Raw genomic sequence first — 22,784 nt, forward strand, 5'->3', positions numbered from 1 at the left:
AAATAGATAGGTGAGATAGTCACTAAAAACAGGCCGAATAACCCTGGCAGCTGAGACCTTTCTAACTTTAGAATTAAGAAGAAGAAGAAGTTATAATTATAAAAGTTTTGTTAAATACAAAACATAAGTAACGTAATTCAACCAACATATTACGGTATATAAGAATTTGTAATGCAATGGAAAAAACAAAAACTGTAACGTCAACAGCTGGATATAATACTAGAAGCGGTAAAACCCCTCTAGATTTTGCAACATTCAAGAAAAAAACGAAAAAACAATTATCTAAGAATTCTGAAGATGTAGCAGAAACATCTATTAATACCGATACTACTGATGATACAAATCCTTCGAAAAGGAAACATATTACAATAGAAAGTGATATTAAAAAAAATAAAAAAGTTCCGGCGAATTGGGAACAAGTCTTAAGTAACCTACGAGATATGAGGAAAGAATCAGACGCTCCTGTAGATTCCATGGGGTGCGATAAATGCCACGATGAAAACGCACCTCTACAGGTAAGTCAATTTTTTTTATTTTATTATGTTTAGAGAGAAATACGAGGCTTTTAGGTGCAAAGGTATCAACAGTTGTTAGCTTTAATGTTAAGTAGTCAAACTAAAGATCAAATAACTTTCGCGGCTATGAAAAAACTCATAAATCACGGTTGTACTATCGAAAATGTTCTAAAAACTGAAGACACAAAATTAGGGGAACTTATATATCCCGTTAGTTTCTGGAAAGTAAGAATTCAATTTTATTCAACTTCTAAATGTTTCAAAAATATGTTTGTTTATTATAGAATAAAGTTAAATATATTAAAAAAACAAGCGAAATGCTTCTTAAAGAATATAATAGTGATATACCAGATTCTGTTGAAAAATTGTGTAAATTACCAGGGGTAGGTCCGAAAATGGCTCATATCTGCATGGAAACAGCTTGGGGACAAATAACTGGTATAGGTAAGTCATTAAATCGTTATTATAGGTTAATCTTCTTTTTTTATTCACATTGATCTTTACCTAAATCGTTACCCAGTCATCAAAATTATTCCGGAACTGTTTCGAAAAACTCTAGTGCTACAGATTAGTTATAAAATATCACACATGACATTATAGGTTATTCTTCTTTTCTATGTACCTCGATCTTTACGTATATCATCGGGCAGTTATTAAAACATTCTGTTATATGAGGAAAATTGATATTATTATGGCATATAGGAAAATTTGCGTAAATAATTAATTTAAAGTGAGTTTTTTTTTCTATAAATATTATGTAGGTGTGGATACTCATGTCCATAGGATAACAAATCGTTTAGGTTGGGTAACCACCAAATCTCCGGAAGAAACCAGAAAGGCGCTAGAAGAATGGTTACCGCAACCATTATGGGGTGAAGTTAATTCTTTATTAGTTGGTTTCGGTCAGCAAATATGTGCGGCCGTCAAACCTCAGTGTTCGTCTTGTTTAAACCACGATATTTGCCCTTTTGGAAAAAAATATTTGAAGGGCGAAATAAAACGTACAAAAGTTAAAAAACCAACTTGAATTGTAATATTTCCTTTATTTTTTTAAATAAAAATTCGAATTATGAATTTGTAGTTTATTTATTGCAATTTTCATCCTGGAATTCGAATTATAGTTTTTATACGAGTAACTTACCTTTTGAGCGACATCTGTAGGATTAAAATGTAAACAAAATGACATCGGTGACGTTTTTCTTAAATATACGTAGTTTTAGAGTACATAACCTCAATAAAATTGGATTGTAAGGTAAGTTTATTAATGGTCTGTAGTTGATCTTTAATTTTAATTATTCAAATTAGAATATACAGAATTATATCAAATGTAAACTAACTAAACTTTTGTTTTAATTGACATTTTGCTTGTGACAATCCCAAAACAATTGGCAACAGCGCATATTCGTAATTTTATCCATATTAAACCAATTAATTTCTGTTGGGAAGACTATTTCCCATATTTTTCTTCATAAATTCGGAAAAAATGAAGATTTTTGGAAAAACTTCATTGAAATCGCGATAGTAATAAATTACCAAGGTTTTACCACTTTACCTTTAGTTGGTGAGACTATTTTCCATATTGTTTTCATAAAATTGCCAAAACAACAAAGATTTTTCCAAAAAAATTTATAAAATCAGAAGATTTTTCGATTTTATAGACCCAAAATACGAGGGAATCGCAATAATATTAAATTACCAAGGTTTACCACTTTACCTTTAGTTGGGGAGACTATTTTCCATATTGTTTTCATAAAATTGGCATAAGAACAAAGATTATTGCAAAAAATTCATAAAATCAGAAGATTTTTCGATTTTATGGACCCAAAATACGAGGGAAACGCGATAATATTAAATTACCAAGGTTTCACCACTTTTCTTTTTGCTGTGGAGACTATTTTCCATCTATTTTTTCACAATTTCGGCAAAAAAATGAAGTTTTTTGAAAAAAAATTCATTGAAATTGGTCGATTTTTCAATTATCTACAATGGGACCGTGATATTATATTATTACCAATGTTTTATCACTTCACCTTCTGCTAAGAAAAATACGAGGAGCGGCAGTCCATGCAACTATATGTTAAATGTATTCACCAAAAATTAAACATACAGGGAGAAGTATCTATATCTACTAAACATTATGTTAAGATTCCAAATATGAATCAAATAACCACAAGCTTAGTTGTGACAAAAATACACGAAATATTTTGAAAAAACACCAAAAAAATTGAAAATCAATTTAAAAAAAATATATTTACAGAAAAATCCATGTGAAAAAAATATAAAACACAAAGCTTACTCACTCACTCATTATAGTTCCCTCCTTTATTCTTTCCTCTTTTGTTTCTTCTCCCCTTTTTCTCTCGAATTTTCACCCTTTCCTTCTTCATTTGCATGGATTTCTTCTTTTGTTTTTGCCGTTCCATTTTATTTTTCATCTGGAAAACTTTACTTTTCTTCATGCTCTTCGTCGCCTGTTTCTTCAATATCTTTTTAACCTCTTTTTCCGAATTAAATTTCGTTATTTTTTCTTGTTTCTTTTTACTCAATATCGGTTTTCGTTTCAATTCCATACCGGGGATTTCGTTTTCTTCGACGTTTCCACTATCACTTTCATCTTCATCAATATCTTCGTATTTTGGTTGATTTGTTCCTATCCAATTGTTTTGTTTCGCTATATCGTTAGTCGAGAGCTCTAACACTTTCACAGTTACGTCTTCATCTTCGTATTTTTCGCTTAATAAATCTTCCAGCTCCGGAATCGGTCTATGTGAAACTACTAATTTTTTATAAGATTCCTTTGCTTCGGCTTTTATTCGTTTCCTTTCCTCCTTTAGATCCCTTTCGAATTTTTCTTTAGCTTCCTTTTTACGTTGTAATTTCCTTTTATGGAATCCAGTTAAAAATTCTCTGAAAGTTTTATCGAACTTCATCTCCACAACGTGCATAAAAAAACATTTATATGGAATAAAATCTTACCTTCTTTTATTTTCGTCGAATATCAAATTTATTTTATTGTATCTGTTTTTTGATTTTCTTAAATTATTATTTGACGATCTCATTTTTATATTTTTATTTTAATCTACTACATATGTATAGACATGAAATTTGACAACTGTCAATTGTTGACAGCAATCAAGCGAGTATCTAACAAATGTATTATATTGATTTAAAAAATAATAAACCGACTTAATTAAAAATCTAATACTTCAAACTTGATTCAATAGAATTTCTTTTAATTAATTGTCGAAAATAATAAAAATTAATGTATTATTTATTCGTTTTATGATACTGTATTGAGTAGCCGAGTTATATTTTTGACCAATCAGAAATAACTAATGCTGTTAAGTCGCGCTCATCGACATCATGGCTGTCAGTATAAATTTGTTCGCTGAACGATGAACTTCCCCTCTGTTAAATCTGCATATGAAAAAAAGTATTTGTCAATTTTTTCTTTGAAAAAAGTGTTAATTAGATTTAGAAAATATATCGCGATGTCAAATGTGAAATGACATTTCGTTTTAATCGGTAAGTAGAAATTTCTTAATGCTATTTTATATAAATAAAAGTGAAATAATATGATCTAATGTATCGTATCAAAAAGGAAATGGAAACAAGAAAAAATAATTGGAATTTTTGTTAATACTCTTTATAATTTCATTAATATATGGTGAAAATTTTGTTATTACTAATAATATTTGAATTACTTGCATAATTTTAATCTTTAAAAACGAATTTAGAATGTAAAAAAATAGGCCAAGTATTCGTAGGTTCTAATACATGTAATCAAATTAACCATATGGACAAATCACTTTCGTACGTATTTAAATTTTTGTATTTTATCGATTTTTTCTTTAATTCTAGCACCTGCAAAAGTTCTTTGTTTCATATTCAGTAAACAATGAGTTCTAGTAGGTAAGTTAAATTAATTATTTAGATAAATATATGACTAATGCTGATTAGATTTGAAAGTAAATAATTGTTTCAATACAAATACTTTCTAAATATTAATATATTTAGTACATTATTCGAAAATTATCAATTAACACTATATATATATATATATATATATATATATATATATATATATATATATATATATATATATATAATATATATATTCATTAATTGACAAGTGGGTGTCATATAATAGACGTAGGCGTCGATTTAAAATTAGAATTAATTCATTGTAGTGATTCTAATATTAAAACGTCTCTAATGTTACCTATATACGTCATATACAAGCAGAATTTTACTTATTTGATGAAATAATTTAGATAAGTACTAAAAATTATATAAAACAAAGTTTTTTTATTAATTTCAAAATCCCCCTCGTAGCTACTCTCATTTATTATATAAAATGACACACCCGGTATGTTTTTATTGAAAATTACGTTTTGTATAATAAAAAATAATATTTTTACGTTACGAATTATTATTAAGATCATAGATTATTAAAATTTTGAAAATAATGAATCTTCCATATTGTTTTGTCGCTTTCTATAGCTTTTGCCTTTACGTCATTGCCGATATGAACCAATAAGAACGTCAGATACGCCTCACCTACATTTACTTGGTTGTAAAACCAAAAGTTACTAGATTTCTCACTAGAATCGCTAATTATAAATATATAAAAAATATAAAATGGCCTACTTTACACTCGCATCAACTAACCTCTTTACTATGTGTTTTTCTATGTGCTTGGGTAACCACAGAACTTTAAAATGTGAAACTAGACATTTAGAATATTTTATAAACCAATAAGAATGTCGGAACCGCCCCAGCTGATTCCATTGACATTTAGTTAGTTAGTAAAACCAAAAGTTACTAGATTTCTCCCTAGAATCGCTAATTATGAGTAATGAAAATGGCGTCAATAGTATGGAAAACGTTTGATTTCAGATTAGATCGACTTTTCGTTCTATTAGAAACGGGTAGTTCGTCAGCTACACGATCTGCGGCTGCTAAACAATTAGGGGAAGTACAAAGATTGTATCCGCACGAATTGAAAACATTATTATCGCGAACATCGACTTATTTAAGATCTCCTTCGTGGGAGACTAGGATAGCGGCTTCTGAAGCTGTTAGAGCTATTGTAGCCAATGTAACTGAATGGAATCCGCATGGAATCGATTTGAAACCAGGTAAATTTATGCTTGGACGTACTGTACACTCGAGTTTATTCATTTTAATAACAAATTATAATCATTCGATGATAATTAATTGACTTTTGTGATTGAATTTATTCATTTTATAAATATACTTTCTCAAATTTCCTACCGAAACGTTTTAAACAGTCATGTGTCAAATTTTATGGATACGTGATTTCAAATGTCCTGCTAAAACGTTTTGAACTGTCATGTGTCAAATTTTATAGATACTTGATTTCAAATTACTCGCTAAAACGTTTTTAACTCTCGTATATCCAATTTTATAAATAAGGGATTTGAAATTTACCGATAAACCTTTTAAACTGTCATATGTCAAATTTAATAGTCGTTTATCCACCATGTTCCTTCCCCAGCTTTCTTTAAATATACGAATTCCTAACCTATATGGCAATACTGTTTGTTTTCTGCATCATTGTGAGTTTAGTTACGAATCTAATTAATGCATCTGAACGTAAATACCAAGTTTTTCGATTTTTCCAATAGAAGATGACCAACCGCAATCGTTATCTGGAATTGGAAGACTACGTTTTAGCCAATTCAATATACATACAGTACTGGCAAATAGTACGCATCTTATGGCTTCCGAAGGGAAAGAATTCGATTCGGAAGAAGATGCTACTATCGGTAGGTCAAATAAACATTTTGGATTTTTGTTTTTTTTTTGTTCTATAGTGCGATTGGAAATTTCCAGATTCCAAAGAAAAAATGGCGAGGCAACGTCAACAGTTGAACGCGAGGTTGGGTTTGAATATTGCTGCCGAGATGGGGATCGATACGTCGAATATTTTCACCAATGAAGATCTGATTGATAATTCCGATGGAAAGAGCGATTTTCAAAATCAAAATAAAGTAAATAGATATATTGAATATTTTCTAATTGTTCACTGTATATTTTTATTTCAGTTCGATAGAATTTAACTGTTAAATCGTTTTTTTTTAATGTTCTTTCTGAATTTTCACCTTATATGGAAAGTTACTTTTCGGCCATTTTGTTGTGATTTTCATTTTTTATATTTTATTGAAAGTGGACCGACAATTTTTATATTTTATTGAATTCTGATCGACAATTTTTACATTTTATTGAATTTTCACCGACAATTTTTATATTTTATTGAATTCTGACCGACAATTTTGAAATTTTATTGAATTCTGATCGACAATTTTTTCATTTTATTGAAGTTTCACCGACAATTTTTACATTTTATTCATATTTGACCGACAACTTATTCATTTTATTGAAGTTTGACCGACAATGTTTACATTTTATTGAATTTTCACCGACAATTTTTAAAATTTATTGAATTTCGACCGACAATTTATACATTTTATTGAATTTTGACCGACAATTTATACATTTTATTGAATTTTGACCGACAATGTTTACATCTTATTGAAGTTTGACCGACAATTTATACGTTTTATTTAATTTTTTAACGACAACTTATTCATTTTATTGAAGTTTGACCGACAAGTTTACATTTTATAGAAATTTGACCGACAATTTATACATTTTAGTGAATTTTGACCAAAAATTTTTACACTTAATTGTAATTTCACCGACAATTTCCATATTTCGTCGAAATGTGATCAACAATGACGTGACTTTTTTTGTTTTTCAATCAAAGAAAAACGTTCGGGACATAATATGTCCTAGTCCTTCAAACAAAGAACTCAGCCTGAGGGAAATAAACAGGGCGAAACGTAAAGCCAGACAGGCGGTACACAAACAAAAATCCAGAGACAATATAGACGAAAGTAGTTCGGACGAACCGGATAAGAAGAGAACCAAGACTGAGCTCAAAGAAGAATGTACCGTACAATTCGGTAAGTTTAACTACTCGGATGGATCGGTTGTGGAAAAATTTCGTTATTTTCGACAGATTTGGAAAGTGGAGATTGCGGTGATTGGCCTTTGGAATGGTTCTGCGATCAGTTGAGTCAGGATTTATTCAGTTGCGCATGGGAGACTCGACACGGCGCTGCGACGGCTCTCCGCGAGGTTCTGTCGGTGCACGGATCCGGCGCCGGTAAAGCCACTTACTTATCCCGACGACAGGTAACGTTTCGACCGATCCGGTTGTCATCGTCATGTCTCCGGTATTAATTTTGTTTTGTTTTCATGGTTAGATGGAAATTAATCACGAGATGTGGTTGGAGGATGTGGCTATAAGGTTGTTGTGCGTTTTGGCGTTGGATCGATTCGGGGATTTCGTGTCGGACGCGGTGGTGGCGCCCGTAAGGGAAACGTGCGCGCAGGCGTTATGCGCCGTAGTGAAATTGATGAAACCCGAAACGTGTCACGAAGTTTTGAGAGTTTTGTTGAAACTGATGGATCACAACGAATGGGAAGCCAGACACGGCGGGCTATTGGGGTATATACGTCGAATACACCCTCAATTTTTTTTTATTTTTTGGATTATATTTTTTAGGTTAAAATATCTCCTCGCCGTTCGTAATGATATGATTGAAATTTTTCTTCCCGAAAGTTTTCCCTTTATACTTCAGGGTCTTTCGGATCCTGTGGACGACGTTAGCGCCGTTGCCGCTTCTTCTTTAATTCCCGTTGCCGCCAAATTGACGGAATTGGTGCCGAATCGTATATCGGAGGTGGTTACTAAATTGTGGGATCTGCTTTCGGAACAAGACGAATTGGCGGCGGCGTGTAATAGTTTTATGGGTCTGTTGGCGGCCGTTTTAAGTTTACCGAAGGCTCAGTCTCTTTTGCAACCGCAACCATTGAACGACGTAGTACCCAGATTGTGGCCCTTCTTGAGTCACGGCACCAGTTCCGTTAGAAAGGCCATTTTACAAACTTTGGGTGAGTATTATTTTCGAAATCGTTTGATAGATGTCAAATTTTTGGCTAATTGATTGAGTTACTAAAATTTTTTAAATTGTATTTATTTTTAGGCACTTTGAGCGAAAAACCGAATGATAGAACTGAAATATCTTGGGACGCCCAACTCCTTCAGGACGCTCTACGTCACGTTTATCAGCGCGTGTTGATCGAACCGATTCCGGAAGTACGTCAAGTAGCCGAAAAAGTTTGGTATAATTTGGTGGGAAATTCCGGTTTAGTGGAATTGTTACATGCCGCTTGTCCGTTCATAACCGTTTGGTTGTATTTGTGTATGCAACCGATTCGTATACCGTTCGACGTCAATTATTTGATTCAAGCTAAATCGCACAGGAAGAAGAATGATGGGTTGAATAATTTCGATCATACCCTCGTACCTCCGAAGATGTTTATCGGTGGTAAGACCAAAAATATTTAAATTGGGAAAGGGTAATTCGCCATTTTTATTGCAATTTAATCGATATCTTCATGTTTTATAAGAATTTGACTGACAATTTTTAAAATTTATTGAAAATTGCCCTAAATTTTTTACATTTTATGGAAGTTTGTCCGACAATTTTTATATTTTATAGAATTTTGAACCATAATTTTTAAATTTTATTTAATTTTGACCGACAATTTTTAAAATTTATTGAAAATTGACCGACAATTTTTACATTTTATAGAATTTTGAACGACAATTTTTAAATTTTATTGAATTTTGACCGACAAATTATAAAATTTATTCATGTTTGACCGACAATTTATAAAATTTATTGAAGTTTGACCCACAATTTTTAAATTTTATTGAAGTTTGACCGACAATTTTTACATTTTATTGATAATTAACCGACAATTTAAACATTTTATTGAATTTTAACCGACAACTTATTCATTTTATTGAAGTTTGACCGACAATTTTTACATTTTATAAATAATTGACAGACTATTTTCACATTTTATTGAATTTTTACCGATAAAATATTAATTTTATTGATATCTGACCGAAAATTTTTACATTTTACTAAATTTTGACCGACAAATTGTACATTTTATTGAATTTTGACCGATATTTTCATTATTTCATCTCGTGCTTCGATTTAACAAAAGTTTTATCTCCATTATAGGTATCGAAACAACTTCTGCTCTTGTTAGAGAACAAAATGCCATACCAGTTCGATGCGCAGCTTCCAGAATGTTGGGTTTTCTATCTCGTTACATCACCAAACCAGCACCCGGTATAGATTACGTCACCAGCGGCTTGGAAAACCCCATAGATTCTTACGTAAAAGTTTTATTGGTAAGCCACCATTCGATTTCTTCCATAAAATTCCATTCAACCTATAAAGTATGGAAATTATATTTGATCGAGTAATTAATCATTTTTTTTTCGATTCGTATCGTATATTTGACGATATTTAGGTCCATTTGAATTCGAAATCAGCTTTACAACGTATGGTCACCGGTCTAGTCATAGCCGAATGGGCGAAAGCGGATCCGGATATAAAATCGTGTCCTGACGTATTGAGGTTACGTTTACACAATTGCCTCAACGAGTTTCTCTATTTCGACGAGATCGCTCACAGTTTTACGCGACTGGCTCAAGAAACCAAAGATTTTTTGGCAACGTTGCGACATTACAAAGTGCCCATTGAGGATAATAACGAAAACGTATTAACGTTAGAACAAATCGAGCGACTGACTAATACCGAAACGCAACAGACGCTCATCAATTTCAAATTGAAGACGAAAGTTTTGGAAAGTTTGGAAGAGAGAAGGCGGAACATTCACAGTTCGTCGGCGCAGACTAAAAAGGATCAAACCAGACTCAGTTGTAGTACCATGGGTGAGTATTTCGAAAGCTTTTTTGGGTTTTTTTCACGTTTGATTGAATTTTGACCGACAAATTATATGTTTTATTAAAATTTGACCGACAATTTTTACATTTTATTAAATTTTGACCGACAGTTTTCACATTTTATTGTTTTATTGAATTTCGACCAACAATTTTTACATTTTATTGAATTTTGACCGACAATTTTTATATTTTATTGAAGTTTGACCAACAATTTATAAGCTTGCTTGAATTTTAAACGACAATTTATACATTTTATTGATTTTTGACCGACAATTTTTACATTTTATTGAATTTTGACCGACAATTTATACATTTTATTGAATTTTGTTCGACAATTTTTACATTTTATTGTATTTTGACCGACAACTTATAAATTTCACCGACAATTTATACGTTTGATTGAATTTTGACCGACAGCTTATACATTTTATTGATATTTGACCGACAAATTTAACCTTATTTTACTTATATAATGTCAAATTCCACAAATCAATAATTAGATATATACATAAATCAATTGGTATATTCCAGCTACTTTGGCCGGTGCTTCGGTAATGCTGAACACCTTACCGGACAAACTTTCCCCAGTCATAAAACCCCTGATGGTATCTTTGCACCACGAAAGTGACGAAGATCTACAAAAAATCTCCGCCGGTCATTTGGCCATTTTGATAGATTTAGTAAGAACCAGAGAGAATAATCCCAACGAGCGAATCATCCAGAGACTGTGCAATTGCTTAAAGTACGTCGTCTACGTAAAAATCTCGATGTTAAATCATTGAATTTGTTTCTAATTTTTCAGTAGTGATCCCGAATTCACTCCCGTAATTTACAAATACGACGAAGGCAACAACAGGACGACGCAGAAGGAGTATCACAAACCGGGAAATTACAACGGCATCGTCACTTTGAATAACCAACAGAGGATTGCGGAAAAGGCTGCTCTGAAGCGGTGCAATAGCACCGGAAGAGGTAATTTCTTCTTTTACTTTATCTATGGAATCATTATCGATGATAATTTTTGTATTTAGGCCCCGGTAGACCTCCAGCGACCGATATATCTATGGAGGAATTGTTTAAAGAAGAAGACGAAACGCAGAAAAACAATTTTTTGCAAAGGAGGGGCGGTACCGTTGCGTTCGTAGCGATCGTCGAGCATTTTGGGGAAAATCTACCGACGGCGGTGCCTACTTTGTGGGAGTTTATGGTGGGGCAGTTGGTGGAGACCATCGATCCATTTAATTTTGACGCCAACGATTATTTGGGGAAAGACGATGACGCCGAAAAGCTGTTGAGAGCTCTACAGGTATATAATCGAATGTTTTTATCGTCATTTTATTTTTGCTCGCTTTTTAATTTCATTTCTTATTTATTTAAACCGTTTTTAATCACGAAACTATTCACTTAACACACTAATTTATTTATATACATTATTTTGTTTACTCCGTCAGGTCAGGCTGCTAGAGATTCGTTATATATACTATAATAATTTTCCAGAATCGTCGATTTCTTGGAAATCTTCTAATTTGCCGTAAATAAACAAAAAGGCGTTCTTAGAAATTGTCTATAAAAATAAGTCGCAACATAATGTAAATAGATCACAAAAAATAGGCGCGTCCACCAAATTTTAGTTTCTACGACATATTGGAACAGGACCGGCTTCACGGACTATATCTGTGAGCGAGTTCTCAGATTTCGTTCATTTTTGATTGAAGAAAAAAATGTTTATGGATTTTTTTAGTTTTGCTGAAAATTGCTTATCTGATTATAATTTTGGTGACAATTTGATGGAAATGTACAGGTTGAATTATCAACTTTTACGTTTTATTGGAATTCGATCGACAGTTTTTACGTTTTGACAAAATTTCATTGTCAACTTTCACGTTTTATTCAAATTTAATTGTCAATTCCTATGTTTCGTACCAATTGGCTGGTCAATATCCATGTTTAGTTCATTATAATTGTCAATTTTCTTAAATTTCGCGTTTAATCGAAATTTTAACCATAGTTTCTAAATATTCAAAGTCAATTGAAATTTAATTGTTAATTTCTATATTTTAAACAATTGATTAGTTAATTTCTGTATTTTTGTCAATTTTGATTGTCAATTCCCATATTTTTGGCCAATTTAGTAGTCAATATCTGTATTTTGTTAAAATTTAACTGTCAAATTATAAAGATTGCTCAAGTCTAATTGCCAATTTGACCCATTTAATTGTCAATTTCCACATTTTGTTCTAATTCCTATATTTAGTTAATTGTCAATTCTAATTTTAACCGTGAATTTCTATGTTTTGTTCAAATTCAATAATCAATTTCGACGTTCAGCTCAATTTTAAATTATAATTTTCACTTTTGCTCCAGTTTTCCATTGTCAATATTCCCCATTTGATCAATTTTATTTGTTAATTTATACACTTTTGAACGATTTAATTGTCAACATCTAAGTTTTGTTCGATTTTAATTGTCAATTTCCATGATTTTTTCAGTTTTAATTGTATATATATATATATATATATATATATATATATATATATATATATATATATATACTTTTGTCTAGTATGGTAAATTACCATGATTGGTTCAATTTTAATCGTCAATTTCCGTATTTTGTTCAATTTTAATTGTCAATTGGTATATTTTAATCAATATAATTTTCAATTTCCATGGTTTGTTTAATTTTAATTGTCAAATTCCATGATTTGTTTAATATTAATTGTCGATTTCCGTGTTTTGTTCAACTTTAATGGTCATTTCGTATATTTTCACTACTATAATTTTCAATTTTCATAATTTGTTCATGTTTAATTGTCAATATATATTCTTTTGAACATATTAATTGACAAATTTCGGGTTTTTGTACAATTTCAATTGTCATTCTATATACTTTTGAACATATTGTCAATTTCCATGATTTGTTCAAGATTAATTGTCAATCTACTTACTTTTGAACATATTTATTGTCAATTTCCGTTTTGTTCAATTTTAATTGTGAATTTCCATGATATATTCAATTTTAATTGTCAATTTCTATGATTTGTTCGATTTTAATTGTCAATTTCCATGATCTGTTCAAGATTAATTGTCAATCTACTTACTTTTGAACATATTTAGTGTCAATTTCCGTTTTGTTCAATTTTAATTGTGAATTTCCATGATATGTTCAAGTTTAAATGTTAATCTATATACTTTTGAACATATTAATTATCAATTTCTGAATTTTTGTTCAATTTTAATTATCAATTTCCAAGATTTGTTCTATTTTAATTGTCAATTTTCATGATTTGTTCGATTTTAATTGTCAGTTTCCATGATTTGTTCAAGTTTAATTGTCAATCATTCCATTCCAACTTTTATAAGCCAAACTAACCAAAAAAACCAAATAAAATCCAACTTGACAGTTGAATAATGCATTTTAGGTCCTGGAAGTGACAATAATGAGTTTACACAAATCCCTATTACCGGACGTCATGCAAAAATCTCTCATACGATTGTGCGTATTACTTTCCCACCCTTACAGAGCCGTACGCCATCTAGCGTCGCGTTGTTTAGCCACATTCGCCAAATTAGATTCCGTCAGGGTACTTGAGATGGTAGTCAGTATAGTACTACCGAAATTGGGAGCGACGGATTGCGATATCGATAGGTAATAACTGTTAGTACCATCCGAGTACTGTATTGAATCATATTTTTTTGGCTTTCCCGTAGACAAGGCGCCGTCGAAGCGATCGCTTGTATCGTAGAAGAATTAAAATTCGATATTATACCCTACGTGGTACTTCTGGTGGTACCTTTACTCGGTAGAATGTCCGATCAAAATATGTGCGTTCGATTGATGGGTACTCACAGTTTCGCCACTTTGGTACAACTTATGCCTCTAGATGGCGGTGTACCGGAACCGCCAGCGCTCAAAGGTGGTACTTGCCACAACGAAGCCGTAATCGATTGTTGTTAATTTTTTTAATCGATTTCCAGGTAGTATTTTGAACGTTAGGAGAGATAAGGAACGAGAATTTTTGCGTCAGTTGTTGTCGCCGTCTTCGATACCGGATTACAACGTACCGATACACATCGACGCCCAATTGAGGAGTTATCAACAAGCTGGAGTTAATTGGCTGGCATTTCTTAACAAGTAAGGACGTCACGTTGGTTTTTTCATGTTTTTTTTCGTCGAAAAACTTTTTTTATGCGTCTTAACCTCAATTTTTTTCAATATATAGTCATAAATAACTGATAACGCAATAATACCCTTTCACTTTTCGTCGATTTCGTTTATTTTTTAAAACTTTAAACGTTATCGGTCACTGAATATGAAAATTTGATTGCCGAAACGAGTGTATAATTCTCAATGTCAATGATTTGCTCATTTTTAATTGTCAACTGGTAAATTTTGACCAATATAATTGTCAATGTCAATGATTTGATCAATTTTAATTGTCAACTGGTAAATTTTGACCAATATAATTGTCAATGTCAATGATTTGATCAATTTTAATTGTCAACTGGTATATATTGATCAATATAATTGTCAATTTGCTCAGTTTTAATTGACCATTTCCGGGTTTTGTTCAATTTTAATGGTTAATTTCCAATTTTGTGCAAGTTGAATACCCAATTTTCATGTTTTATTCGGTTTTAATTGTCAACTGGTATATTTTGACCAATATAATTGTCAATTTCCATGATTTGTTCAATTTTAATTGTCAATTTTTACATTTTGTTGAAATTAATTGACCATTTTGACATTTTCTTCAAATTCTATCATCAATTTCTACATTTTATTGAATATTAATTGTCAGTTTCCTATTTTGTTCAAATTCAAACGTCAATTTTTATGGAAATTTAGAGAAAATTTTCTATCTAATAAGAAAATCGAATGGTTAGTTTTCACATTCTGTTTATTTTTTATCGCCAATTTCTACTTTTAGTTGAAATTGTCAAATAAAATCGTCAAATTCTATATTTCATTGAAATTGTTTGGTTCATATTTTTTCAGTTTTTTTATAGATGTGAAAAATTTAATTGCCAATTTACAAGTTTTGTTCAAATTTAATTTTCAATTCCTATAATTTGATCAAATCCAATTGTCACTTCCAAATTTCATTTATTTTATTATAATTTTCTATGTATTGAACAGATTATCAAGTTTTCATCAAATTTAATTGTCAACTTCCACGTTTTGTTCCAATTTAACTATTAATTCCTATATTTTGACCAATTGACCAAATTTAATCGTCAATTTCCACAATTTGTTGTAATTTAACATCCAATTCCTGTATATTGACAAAATTAATCGTCAATATCCATGTTTTGTTCGAATTTAATTGTCAATTTCTACGTTTTGTTGTAATTTAACTGTCAATTCCTATATTTTGACCAATTTAATCGTCAATATCCACGTTTTGTTCAAACTTAATTGTCAATTCTCATGTTTTGATCAATTTTATCGTCATTTTTGGTATTTGCAATAGTTTAATTGTCAATTTCCACGTTTTATCCCATTTTAATCGTCAGTTTTCATTTTTGTCAAATTTGGTTGTCAATTTCTATATTTTGTATAAAATTAACCATCAATCCAGGTACAAGTTGCACGGCATCCTCTGCGACGATATGGGGCTAGGGAAGACCCTCCAGAGTATCTGCATCCTGGCGGGGGATCAATACGACAGGGAGCAGAAGTACAAGGAAACCAAATCGCCCGACTGTGCCCCCTTACCCTCTATGGTAATATGCCCACCCACCCTCACAGGTAAATCCCCAATCAACTCCGTCATCGCTCGAATATATCAATTTATCATCTATTATTCTAGGTCACTGGGTATACGAAGTCGAAAAATTTCTGAAACACAAATATCTCCGGCCTTTGCAGTATAACGGATCTCCGAACGAAAGGGAAAAATTGAGACAGAAATTCAAGAGGTACAATCTTATTGTCGCCTCGTACGATATTGTGAGGAAGGACATCTCGTTTTTTTCCACTATCAAATGGAATTATATTATCCTCGACGAAGGACACATCATCAAAAACGGTATGTACATATCAATACTCACCTGTAATCATCCATTCTAACATCAACAAATTCCCATTAATTCATTTTTAACTACATTTTCATCTAAATCCTGATTTAGAAACTTCTTTTGTATCTGTTCACAAGTTTATTTATATCTGTTTACAAGTTTATTTGAATCTGTTCACAAGTTTATGTGAATTTATTCAGACGTTTGTGAATATGTTCACAAGTTTATTTGAATCTGTTCACAAGTTTATGTGAATTTATTCAGACGATTGTGAATATGTTCACAAGTTTATTTGAATCTGTTCACAAGTTTATGTGAATTTATTCAGACGTTTGTGAATATGTTCACAAGTTTATTTGAATCTGTTCACAAGTTTATGCGAATTTATTCAGACATTTGTGAATATGTTCACAAGTTTATTTGAATCTGTTCACAAGTTTATGTGAATTTATTCAGACGTTTCTGACTATGATATGATATTAATTTCGATTTTAAGGTTAGGTTAGGTTTGAATTTTTCGGAAAAATTCTTTTCAAAAGTTCATTTAAATTGAAATAATGCTTGAAATATTCATTTAATTAGTTTCAATCTCAAAAATTCGTTCATAAACTGATTATAATTTGTTCACAAATTGATTTTTCCGGAAAAATCTGTTCACAAGTTATTAGTTCGAATCTTCAAAATTCGTTCACAAACTGATGATAATTCGTTCACCAACTGATCTAAATTCGTTCCCAAATTGATTTTTTCGGAAAAATCTTTTCACAAGCTCATTTCAGTTGCCATAACATTGATAACGTTCATTTAATCAGTGCCATTCCTAGAAATTCGTTCACAAATTGATCTAAATTCATTCATAATTCATTTAATTAGTTTCAATCTCAAAAATTCGTTCTCAATCTAATGATAATTCGTTCATAAACTGATTATAATTTGTTCACAAATTGATTTTTTCGGAAAAGTCTGTTCACAAGTTTATTCAAATTGAAATGCCGCTTGAAATATTCATTCTATTAGTTCCAATATTCAAAATTCGTTCACAAACTAACGATAATTCGTTCACCAACTGATCTAAATTCGTTCAAAAATTGATTTTTTCGGAAAAATCTCTTCACAAGCTCATTTCAGTTGCCACAACATTGATAACGTTCATTTAATCAGTGCCGTTCCTAGAAATTCGTTCACAAGTTCATTTAAATTGAAATATCGCTTGAAATATCCACTTAATTAGTTCCAATCTTAAAAATTCGTTCACAAATTGATGTAAATTCGTTCATAAATGGATTTTTTCGAAAAAATCTGTTCACAAGTTGTTTTAAATCGAAATGACACCGTTTAATTGACAATTGAAGGTAAAACTAGGACGAGCATAGCCATCAAGGCTCTCGTCGCGAATCATAGGTTGATTTTGAGCGGCACTCCCATCCAGAATAACGTGTTGGAACTTTGGAGCCTGTTCGATTTCCTGATGCCGGGTTTCTTAGGTACGGAAAAACAATTCACGGCACGATATTCCCGTCCGATATTGGCTAGCAGAGATCCGAAATGTTCGCCGAAAGAACAAGAAGCCGGCGTATTGGCGATGGAGGCTCTACACAGACAAGTCCTGCCGTTCCTGTTGAGAAGAATGAAGGAGGACGTGCTGGACGATCTACCGCCGAAAATCACTCAGGATTATTATTGCGAACTGAGTCCTTTGCAAGAACAGTTGTACGAGGACTTTTCGAAAAGTCAAGCTCATCAAACTTTACAGGTAATTCGTTATACCGAGGAGGGGGGTGAATTTGATGGTTTTTTTTATTGATGGTCTATTTTCAGGAATCCATATCTTCGGGCGGTACTTCCGGTTCCGTTCACAGCACTCACATATTCCAAGCGCTACGTTATCTACAGAACGTCTGCAATCATCCGAAATTGGTGTTGAATCCCTCGCATCCCCACTATCAACAGTTCATCGCGAAATTGCAACAACAAAATTCCAAATTGGACGAAATTCATCATTCGGCTAAATTGCCAGCTCTCAAGTGAGTTTTCTAACGGTTTTGTGGATATTTTTGTGAAAATTGTTCACGAATTGATCTCAATTTTCTAATCTTGTTCACAAATTTTCTTGTTCACAAATTTTGCCTTCAATTATTTAAATCGTTGGATTTTTATGAGCATTGTTCACGAATGGATCTAAATGTTTAAAATTGTTCACAATTTTGTTGCATATTTGTTGAATTATTCTTGTCCAAAATGTTCACGAATTGACTTGAATTTTATAATCTTGTTCACAAATTCATTTTTGATATTTTCTTTCAATTATCTATCATGAGTTGAATTTTTATTAACATTGTTCACGAATTGATCTAAAAGTTTAATATTGTTCACGAATTGAATTAATTGTTTAATATTGTTCACAATTGTTTTCCACTATTAATTTTGAGATAAAGAATATTGTTCACTAACTTTTGTAAACATTATCCCGAAAAAATTGTTTTCTATCTCGAATCGAAATTTCCGATAAAAATTGTTCACAAATATTTCTGAAACGCAGTTTTCCATGAGAATTTTTCACGAATTCTTTAATCCATGAAAATGGTTCACAAAATCTCTGCTTGGTTCCCGAAACTCAATTTTCCGTGAAAATTGTTCACTAATTCTTCCTCACTTGATTCCCAAACGTAATATCCTGAGAAAATATTGATGAATTCGTCCTTATATCATTCTTAGACGTGTTCTTATGTGAAAATGGTTGACAAATGATTTCTCATGAATTTCGTTCACAAATTCTATTCACAATGATCTCGAAATACAATTTCTAGTAAGTTATTTCCACAATCACATGATATCTAAAGGCAATTTCTGTGGGAACTGTTTTCAAATTCCCACATGACTATAAAATGGAATTTCTTGTGAATTTTGTTCACAAATCAATTCTACATGACATCTAAAAACAATTTCTTATACATTTTATTCACAAAATGACTACTTAATCCCAAAACGCCGTTTCCCCACGAATTATCCGTCACATGATCCCGAAACGCGGTTTTCCGTGAAACTTGTTCACGAATTATCCGTCAAAAGATCTCGCAATTTCCCGTGATAATAGTTCACAATTCATCTTGACTGATGCTAATATGGAAATTTCTGTGAAATTTGTTCACAAAATCTCTACTTTCTTCCGAAACGCTGTTTTTCGTAAAAATTATTTGCGAATTTTCCGTCACTTGATCCCTAAACGGAAATTCTCGTGAAACTTGTTTGCGAATTTTCAATAAAAATATCCCGAAAAGCAATTTCCCGTTAAAATTGACCGCTTCTAATACATTGTTTACAAAATCTCTATTTACTATATAAACGCGGTTTCCTGTGAAAATTGTTGTCGAATTCTCCGCCACTTGATTCCCAAACGTAATTTTCCGTGAAAATTGTTCACGAATTCTCAATCAAAAGATCCCGAAACGCGATTTTCCTTGAAACTTGTTCATGAATTCTCCAAAACATGAGATCCTGAAACGTAATTTTCCGTGGAAATTGTTCACAATTTTTCTTGGGCACTTCGAATACGGAATTTTCCGTGAAAATTGTTCACCATTCTTCTTGACCGCTTCGATTACGGAATTTATGTGAAAATTGTTCACAATTCTTCTTCACTATTTCTAATACGCTATTTTCTGTGAAATATGTTCACGAATTCTCCGTCACTTGATCTCGAAACGCGTTTTTACGTGAAAATTGTTCACGAATCGATCTAAAAATGTAAAAAATTTTCAGGCAACTTTTACAAGACTGCGGAATAGGCGTCGACGACAACACCGACAAAGAATCGACGGACATTGTAATAAATCAACATCGAGCGTTAGTTTTTTGTCAATTGAAAGCCATGTTAGATATAATAGAAGAAGATCTATTGAAAAAGATAATGCCGACGGTATCCTATTTGAGATTAGACGGATCCGTACCGCCGATACAAAGACATTCAGTCGTTACAAGGTAATTTCCATCGCGTTCTATCGATTCTTCAATAATCGATTAACGATCGATTCTTTCGACAGGTTCAACAACGATCCCTCGATCGACGTCCTCCTATTGACCACCCAAGTGGGCGGTTTGGGATTGAACTTGACCGGCGCCGATACCGTCATATTCGTCGAACACGATTGGAACCCCATGAAGGACCTCCAAGCCATGGACAGGGCGCACAGGATCGGACAGAGGAAAGTCGTCAACGTTTATCGATTAATCACCCGAGCCACTTTGGAGGAAAAGATCATGGGATTGCAGAAATTCAAACTCCAAACCGCCAATACGGTTATAAGCAGCGAAAACAGTCAAATGGAAACTATGGGCACCGATCAATTGTTGGATCTGTTTTCGCACAAACCGGCGTCGAACGCCCCCGCCGTCGATACGGCCGCCTCTAACGCCAAATCAAATTCTAACGGTATCAAAGCCGTTTTGGATTCGTTGCCGGAATTGTGGGATTGTAAACAGTACGACGACGAATACGATCTGTCGCAATTTATGTCCAAATTGACATCGGAATGGTGAGTTTTAACTTTTTTTTTTTTGGAATTTTTTACGGGACGGTACGGTGGGACGTACTGTGTACTCAAAATTGACATGGAACATGTTTAATGTCGATAAAATTCGTTTCGTATTACTGTGGATATTCTGTATATTCTAATTATTCAGAATTGACCTAAAACGACTTCGATTTCAATTGAATTCGTTATTTATTTTATGGGACGTCCTGTATATTTTTGAATCGATTTCAAACGCGTTCAAGTTTCGATAAATTTCTTGATTTGATGCAACGGGACATTCTGTATATTTAAAATTTACATGGAACATGTCTAATGTCGAAAAAATTCGTTTTTTGTTATACAGAACAATCTGTATAATTTTTAATCGATTTGAAACGTGTTTTAGCTCATAATATCTCTTGGTTTCGTATTACGGGACATTCTGTATATTCTAATTATTCAGAATTGACCTAAAACGACTTCGATTTCAATTGAATTCGTTATTTATTTTATGGGACGTCCTGTATATTTTTGAATCGATTTCAAACGGGTTCGAGTTTCGATAAATCTCTTGATTTGATACAATGGGACATTCTCTATACTCAAAATTGACCTGGAACATATCTAATGTCGATAAAATTTGTTGTTTATTCTGGGACGTTCTGTATGTTTTGAATTTCCAAAATCTACCGGAAATGTCTTCAAATTACGAAAAATATTTCTGGATTTTTTCAGGAGACACTATGTATATTTGAAATATTGAAAATAGTATCGAAATATTTTTTAAATATCGTTGGAATTGTTTGCAAGACAATCTATATATTTTAAATAATGAAAATCGACTAGAAATATCGAAAAATGAAAAAAATCTTGAAAGTTTTTAATGGGACAATCTGTGCATGTTAAATATCGTGAATAGATGTGAAATACATTTTTTTATATTCTGGGATTTTTTTACGTGACACTCTGTATATTTCAATTAACGGAAAGCCACTGGTAAAATTTGAAAAATATCTTTGTAATTTCTTGGAGGACTTTCTATATATTTTGAATATTTAAAATCGAAACTTGAAAAAAACTCGAACATTTTCACGGGACAATCAGTATATTATTAATAATCGAAATCGATCCCAAATATCTTCAAGATAAACATAATTCCATGGGACATTCTGTAGATTGAAGGCAAACTTAGATCAAATAGAATTTTATGAAAAGTGGAGTAGGTCTTTCCGGGGCTCCCGTTCTAGTGACCTATAAAATTTTCGAAAGTAGGTCACCGTGTCAGTAGAACTCAAAATGGAGTTCGTAGCGGGAAAACGGGTCTCGTGACCTTGACACGACTTTCGGTATGTGACGCAAAATTCGATTCGATCTCGTATCGAGTTTGAACAAAGCAAAAAAATTTTTATCAGTTTAATTTTTGTTTGTTTTTAATTTTCAGAATAATTAGAAGCAATAATTAGGTAACAAATGGGTCTGTGGAAATAGTACCAAAGAATTTATTTATTTTTGTCTTGTGCATTGTTTAAAATCATCATTCATTCGAACTATTTAATAATATTGACATCAATTTTCACCATTTTCTTCATTTTAATTTAATATAATTATAATCATTTATCCTTTTTTTTTGAAAAAAAATGCAATCCTTTTGTAACTTACATTGTATCTGAAAAGAAAGCAATAAATGTTAAGTAAAATTTAGTTTTGTTTTTAATTGACGTTTGGCAATACTGAAATCAACGTTTATATACATGACATAGACATACATAGGCAGTTTTGATTGTTGTACGCATGTGCGTTATATATTTGGCATCCATAGTTGTCACGATAGCGCAGATCGATTCTATTGAATGATAATAGTCGGTTGTTTTCTAC

General features: G+C 31.9%; 3 protein-coding genes across 4 annotated transcripts; 2 read left to right on the forward strand and 1 right to left on the reverse strand.

Moving 5' to 3' along the window:
- On the forward strand, positions 1-1,589 carry LOC130449371 (endonuclease III-like protein 1). Its single transcript, XM_056787151.1, has 4 exons — positions 1-515; positions 570-740; positions 800-959; positions 1,277-1,589. Exons 1-4 carry the CDS (start codon positions 177-179, stop codon positions 1,540-1,542), a joined length of 936 nt encoding a protein of 311 aa, XP_056643129.1. The 5' UTR covers positions 1-176; the 3' UTR covers positions 1,543-1,589.
- LOC130449372 (nucleolar protein 12) lies at positions 1,550-3,884 on the reverse strand. The gene is made up of 2 exons (XM_056787152.1): positions 3,492-3,884; positions 1,550-3,422 (listed from the first exon to the last, which is right to left on the reverse strand). The coding sequence occupies exons 1-2, from the start codon at positions 3,572-3,574 to the stop codon at positions 2,816-2,818; spliced, it is 690 nt and encodes a 229-aa protein (XP_056643130.1). The 5' UTR covers positions 3,575-3,884; the 3' UTR covers positions 1,550-2,815.
- Positions 3,885-22,610, forward strand: LOC130449370 (TATA-binding protein-associated factor 172). 2 transcript variants are annotated; one of them, XM_056787148.1, is made up of 25 exons: positions 3,885-4,040; positions 4,377-4,427; positions 5,415-5,656; positions 6,167-6,307; positions 6,375-6,532; positions 7,309-7,507; positions 7,564-7,739; positions 7,811-8,055; positions 8,113-8,501; positions 8,594-8,938; positions 9,647-9,819; positions 9,942-10,365; positions 10,909-11,119; positions 11,180-11,349; positions 11,409-11,683; positions 13,800-14,026; positions 14,089-14,294; positions 14,356-14,512; positions 15,960-16,129; positions 16,191-16,409; positions 17,751-18,151; positions 18,217-18,422; positions 20,158-20,376; positions 20,439-20,930; positions 22,351-22,610. In XM_056787148.1, coding segments are annotated over exons 2-25 (5,460 nt in total). In that variant the 5' UTR covers positions 3,885-4,040; positions 4,377-4,413; the 3' UTR covers positions 22,352-22,610. The 2 variants fall into 2 exon arrangements, with proteins under 2 accessions (XP_056643126.1, XP_056643127.1); XM_056787149.1 differs by having other exon boundaries at positions 17,883-18,151.
- Positions 22,611-22,784: the final 174 nt, after the last annotated feature.

This window comes from Diorhabda sublineata, chromosome 10 (genome assembly GCF_026230105.1).
Source record: "Diorhabda sublineata isolate icDioSubl1.1 chromosome 10, icDioSubl1.1, whole genome shotgun sequence".
NCBI lineage: Eukaryota > Metazoa > Arthropoda > Insecta > Coleoptera > Chrysomelidae > Diorhabda > Diorhabda sublineata.